This window comes from Limulus polyphemus, unplaced genomic scaffold (genome assembly GCF_000517525.1).
Source record: "Limulus polyphemus unplaced genomic scaffold, Limulus_polyphemus-2.1.2 Scaffold6591, whole genome shotgun sequence".
NCBI classification, from domain to species: domain Eukaryota; kingdom Metazoa; phylum Arthropoda; class Merostomata; order Xiphosura; family Limulidae; genus Limulus; species Limulus polyphemus.
The window spans coordinates 45,913-52,584 of NW_013672201.1; the positions used below are offsets into that span (position 1 = coordinate 45,913).

General features: G+C 34.7%; 1 protein-coding gene across 3 annotated transcripts in view; it reads left to right on the forward strand.

Moving 5' to 3' along the window:
- The window catches only part of LOC111089550, a 37,910-nt gene extending 31,417 nt beyond the window's left edge, over window positions 1–6,493 (forward strand). For 2 of the 3 annotated variants that reach the window (XM_022402272.1, XM_022402273.1), the window contains exons 3-5: window positions 1,333–1,406; window positions 2,524–2,639; window positions 6,177–6,493. In XM_022402272.1, coding sequence (XP_022257980.1) covers window positions 1,333–1,406; window positions 2,524–2,639; window positions 6,177–6,320 — 334 coding nt within the window. In that variant the 3' untranslated portion in view covers window positions 6,321–6,493. The remainder of the gene's footprint in view (window positions 1–1,332; window positions 1,407–2,523; window positions 2,640–6,176) is intronic. The other variant, XR_002613794.1, reaches the window with a different exon arrangement.
- Window positions 6,494–6,672: the final 179 nt, after the last annotated feature.

Here is a 6,672-nt window from a genome sequence, read left to right on the forward strand (position 1 = left end):
GGGCTTTCTGTTGTCTGGGGCTAATTAGGCCCATGGCTAATATATCTTCCTTGCGTAAAAGACAAAAAAATCGTCCTTTAATCTATTTAATTCACTTTGAACTTTACTAATCTTTTTCATTTGTGTATGCTGGCTTTCTCTCAGCTGTTGGGGACTTTCTTGTTGTTTATTTTATTTTCCTCCAACAACTGCTGTAATCTCTCTTCTTGTTTCTTTTCTCGTTCTTCTTGTATCTTTGCTGTTCTTGTATTGCTGCCATCAAATCTGCTAAGCTGTAATATGATTTACCACTTCTCGTTTCTATCTTCTCTTATTTTTTTCTTTTCCGTCCCACTCTCTGACACTAATTTGTTACTATCTCCTTGCTTGTTAATTTCCTGTAGAAATTCTTTCCGAGAAATTTCAGCGATAAAAGTGCTTTCTTGATTAAAACTAGTTTATTGTTTCTCGATACAAATTTTAGTAATACACAGAATTTCCACAGTCACTTTAAACTTAACAACCTTTATAACACACGCTATGAAATACAGTGATTCACACATTTTACTTATGGTGCCTACTGTTCGCTTGACTCAATTATCTATCTTTTCAATCTATCTGCCTGTATCGCTGGCTTTCTTTGCCAGGCTTATATACTAAAAAAGTAGGGCGTCTAGCAAACACTCGGACATTTGCGGGGTTCCCCGATAATTTTAGAAGCTCCAGCGCGCATGCTCCCAGAATCACGCGACTTCCGCTGTCGTGACACTGCCCCTTCCTTATTATTGTTCGTCCCGAACAATAGCCACTTACATTTAACCAGTAGATATTTAACAATAAATTTGTTTTTATCTCAGTCATGCATTTTTTTAGGGTTTGTAACGAAATATATTTTAATCACAAATCACGTGTGTTTTAACTGAAACATAACTCGTGATAAATAAATCTTTTGATTGTAACTTAAATAATTAATAATCTAGTATTAAAAACAAATAAGTAATTAGATGTTCATTAAACCCATAAACCTAATTCTGATGTATGATGACGTAAATATAATTGATAAAATTTACAGTCCACCAACTTAATCCTGTACACACCAATCAGTTGTTCAAGTAATTGAGGATTTAAATAGCTTCTCGACTACCATTAAATCTGTCGCATCCAACTCGGGCTGATGATCGTTGATATTAAACAAAAGGCCTTGTAGCAAATATTATTGATGTGGTTGACATATTATTACATTATTTTTTTACTTTCACTCATAAGTCTTTATAATCAACACCAGTTTTTTCTGGGTTTTTTTTTGTCATTCCTATATGGACGTGTGCTCTTATATTTTTGTCAACTTTATAGGAACCCCTTACCCATGAAAAGAGCGAGTGATCATAGAAATATCAAAACGCCAATGACGAGAATCCAATCAAAAGGTAACTCTGACTAACAGATTTGGTCTATTTATAATTTATCATATCTGATATAAAACATTAATTAGTATTAGGCCGATGAGCTCTGTATTGAACGAAACGTGTCGTCGGTAATGAATATGGTGGAAATACTAGTATAAGTTCTTTTTCTTGAAAAATAGAATATCCGTAATACTAATATCTTATGACAAATATGATTAATTATAATCATACTTCGCCAGCTTAGAAAAGACGTTCAGACCATAAGAATAAATACTTAGTTAGAGCCTACTAGTTCGATTGGGGTCATAGTGATCTTATTGTATATAAGTGATGTATGGTTTTCAGTTTTTTGTTGGATAGTATGAATATTATTAAGTCATTTATTAAAATGAGGAATCCAACAGTAAAGTGGATACACATGTAAAACAGCCGCATAAGGTTAAGTTTGGTTAACCGTGGGTGTTATATAACTTCATTTACAAATATAAGTTTAAATGTGAACCAAACAAAAGCAGCTGAAATGTCACTCTTATAGTGAATATTTGTTTATTTTTTCATAAATAGGGTTTCCTGGATTTTTCAGTTTTTATTTGTTATTCATTGTTCCAATCACTTTGTTGACTAGTGCGGTGTACACACTAGTGATTGTTAAATACTTTCCAGATTTCATTAATTATACTAATGTTTACAAACTAATCACTTTATTGACTGCTCACCAGTATCACTGTTGACTGATGAAGAATTCTCTTCAGTTTAAAATACCATCTGTAATTTATTAACTTTTCTCTTACGCCCTTCTATTGTTTTAATTAGTACGACCAACGACATTGTTACATGTTTATGAATATATTTCAAAAATGGATACATGTATCAAACATCAAAGCTTAATCACCTGGACTAAAGTGCTCATCTTCATTAGTTGAGCAGTAACCATAGAAACATATTTTATTGTGATACAGTGTAGTAATTGATGATAAACGAAGAAGCACGATTTTCAAGTAGAACTTATATTTCAGGTTATATTTAAAGATTTCAATAACTTTAATGAACGAACGTGGTAGAGTAATAATGTAATTTTGCTTAACGATATACGTACATCACAATCCTGCTTATTAATATATATCATCGCTACTCACAGAATATCACGAGTATGCTCTCCTTAGGTGTGGAAACATTTTCTTAAGAGTAACGAAACTCCTTCAAGATCACCTGAAAGATCACCACCTATATCAAGTCAAATGCTCATTACGGCAGGTAAGACTTCAACTTGTGGTACCATCTATTGTAAGTTTTATGTATTAACCAGAACTAGCGTATAGCCCGTCAAAAATGATGGGGCAAGTACTACCACCCTAACCTCACATTTAATAGCTAACTGAAATATATTAAATTTTGCAAAGCATACTTGACCAACAAATAGGCAGAAAAGTGTAGTCGAGGCAGTCAAACGTTGGTAAATTCCTTTGGGATCCAATCAAAATTAAGATCATTCATGAAATTAATTCGTGGGGTATTCATTGAATAATTATTGGTAAAAATCAGTTACATTAACAACTTCTAATATATAGAAAAAAAAAGCCAGTGCGTTTTGGTAACACTATGTTCCAACAATGGCGTTTATGTCATGTTGCTTAGCAACTAAAGTGTAACCTGTTATTGTTGTTAGTCTAAGTACTGAAAGTATAAAATGAAATATAGAGAGAACAAAACTGGAAAATATTTGTGGATTTCTTAATTTAGTCTCCATTAATTAAAGAGGTTTGTTTTTATTAAAATGGTATAAGAGAAAATAGCTTGATTCATAAACGATTTAAGTTTAAAATTGAATCAGTGTTTTTATTTTCATGAGAAATTTTATGCATTTGGCTCTAGCCTAGGTGATCCCACACTACGTCTTTACTTTAGGCTCATTATACCAACACTCACTACGCTTATAAGGTTTCACGCCCCACCACCCTGACGGCCCCATTGCACCCCCAGTTATTAAAATCGTAATAGGCAGACAGTAATCGAACTATTCTATCCGGATAAATGCATTGTGGGTTTTATGACTCCTCCATTTTGAGAAATCAAGCGTGACGTGACACACACTGGCTTTTATTTTGGTTGGATACATATATCACAACTTACTTGCAACACCACTAACCATAAGAAAAAATCCTGATTTAAATATTAGTACAAAATGTAGTACCAAAATATATTAGTTGTTTTAGCGCAAATCTGCACAATGAGCTATCTGCACTCTGTTAAACGCGGAAATCGAACCCCGGATTTCAGCGTGTTTTTTTATATGAGTGTGTATAGAAACCAAGTGGAATGGGAAGTGGCTAAGCAAGCAAAGTAACATTTGTGATTAGGTTACCTATTTCATAACTAGAAGTCTTTAGTTGTACGCTTATGAGCCACGGCTATCTTTAGTTTGAATAAACATGCTACGGTGCCATGGCTTTTCGAGGGATCCAGCGATAGTGTATGAAACCACTAGTTTTATATTATAATTCACTTTTACTTTAACGTTAGTTTCATTAACATTAGTGATTAAATGTTTAATATATGTATGTTAATACTTCTATTATGATTATTTTGCTTTGTAAGGTTAACACATGAACTTAGGGCCAAAGTAAACCTTCCAAGGTGGCCAAAACTCGCGAGATACTGTTAGGATTACGGCCATGAACATTGCTAACAACGAGGGTATCCAACTGACTGCATATACCTAGTTTGAACGGTACATTGCATTAGATGTATTAATTACTGGTTCATTTTTTAGTTATAATCTGTTTTTTGATCATAAGTTAATGAGAACTCCTTTAGACTTGGCGCTCCCTTTTCTTGTGGCGAGGCTACTCTTACTGATGAAGATAAAGGATGGTACTCTTACTGATGAAGATAAAGGAGGCGACCCTCACTGAAAGCTGGTGCTATATCCTTGTTCAGGTTTTTACACTATCTTCCTGCTTCACTGTCGAAACAAAGTAGGTTTATCTGAAGGTTGAGGTTTTTCCATTGTCTTGTATGTACTATAGACATCGGCTCCGACCCTGTAGGTGGTTTCATAACTTGAGCACTCATGGTACATGAAGCTCAGACAGCCACGAAATCTGGAGGGGCTGAGATAAAGGAGGCTACTCTTACTGATGAAGATAAAGGAGGCTACCTTACTGATGAAGATAAAGAAGGCGACCCTTACTAATGAATACAAAGGAGTCTACTCTTACTGATGAATATAAAGGAGGCGACCCTTGCTAATGAAGATAAAGGAGGCGACCATTACTAATGAATATAAAGGAGGCTACTCTTACTGATGAATATAAAGGAGGCGACCCTTGCTAATGAAGATAAAGGAGGCGACCATTACTAATGAATATAAAGGAGGCTACCCTTGCTAATGAAGATAAAGGAGGCGACCCTTACTGATGAAGATAAAGGATGGTACTCTTACTGATGAAGATAAAGGAGGCTACTCTTACTGATGAAGATAAATTCATCAGTAAGAGTAGCCTCCTTTATCTTCATCAGTAAGAGTAGCCTCCTTTATCTTCATCAGTAAGGGTAGCCTCCTTTATCTTCATCAGTAAGAGTAACCTCCTTTATCTTCATTAGTACGAGTAGCCTCCTTTAACTAAATCAGTAAGAGTAGCCTCCTTTATCTTCATTAGCAAGGGTAGCCTCTTTTATATTCATTAGTAAGGGTCGCCTCCTTTATCTTCATCAGTAAGAGTAGCCTCCTTCATCTTCATTAGTAAGGGTCGTCTAATTTATCTTCATCAGTAAGGGTCGTCTCATTTATCTTCATCAGTAAGGGTCGTCTCATTTATCTTCATTCGATGAGACCTAGATGTAGCTCATTCAACCCCTTAGTGTGGATAAGTATATTAATCATCTTGAAAGGTCCCATCATGAGAGTTGTATTATTGGATTAATCTAGCTTTCTAGAATATTCTTGTAATGTATAGTTGGTTTTCACAGCGAAGGGTGAACAGAATCCATATTAATAAAAGCTATTCGGAACGGAACCGCCTTACAGCTGGAACCAAGATCCTACATATAGAAGTGTCCGTTTAAGGTGAATGTTGAGTCATCTGACGAGATAACTTTCCAATCCTTATTGTATTAACATTTCATCATTGTGATTCTTGGAGTAAAGATTAACTTGTTTGCTGTGACTCTAATATTGCATCTCGGATGACTGAAGTCACTTTGTACGTTTTGTTGTTAAAATACTTGACGATGTCCGGCACTGAACTCTTGACCACATTTTCCTACTTTCCCGATCGCACTGCTATGGACACGTTAGCAAGCCACGAGATATTGAAAACAAACGCACATGTATACTTTTACCTACCGTTAACAGCAATGGCTAGCTCTCATATCTCTAAACACACGTAACACCTGTGGATGAGTGCATATTTAACGTGCAGAAAAGGTTCACTCCAATAATGCTAACAGTTGTTGGGATTATTTTCATTCAGTGTTATTATAATTGTAAAAAAGCTATTTGAAGTTTAACTGGAGTTAATACATGGTCTTTATACAACCACATATATGTGGCACGAGAAGCTAAATATTGTAAACGTTATATTTATCACAATTTTTTCTCTAAATGATGTGGTTTTTCAAGAAAACCTGTTCACAGACGCTGATGAATCATTTAGTTAACAGCGAACCTCAGCTTTTGAGTGACAATTTTACTTAATCTCTTTACAAGTAGCGACGTAACGTCTCCATTATTTTAGTTAATTTCAAATGTATAAGATAAAATATCATTAAAAACCGACTTCTCTATTTCAGGCTTTCTTCAAATGTATAAGAAATTATCGCGAAAAACCGCGTTGGGACCTGATGCCAGTTATGAGCAACAATTTACGGAAGTTTCGGAAGAGACTCGCCGATAGTTTGTGGTCGACTCGTTCTTGTGTCGTCTCGCAGAACTGAGTCTAATCAGCAAGTTCATACGGACACCAACACATACATTAAATGTATAGCCAGCGACTGTTACAGATGGCGCCCTGTACTCTGATTTCCACAAAGGCTCAAAAATATCTGAAATTTACATTTAAATTTTGAGATGAAGAAAAAATACTTGTAATAACTAAACATGTCATTTTCTTTAAAACAGTTTAAGCCTAGAGAAGTTTATAAAATTATTTTTAAATGTTTTTCTTGGAGTTTTTAAGTTAAAATATAAATATTTAATAAAGAAGAAACTCATTTCTTATGAGAGTTTAATAATGGCTGGAGACGGCTTGAATGGGTAATGAAGAAAAACTTTAATACAACAGCAAAT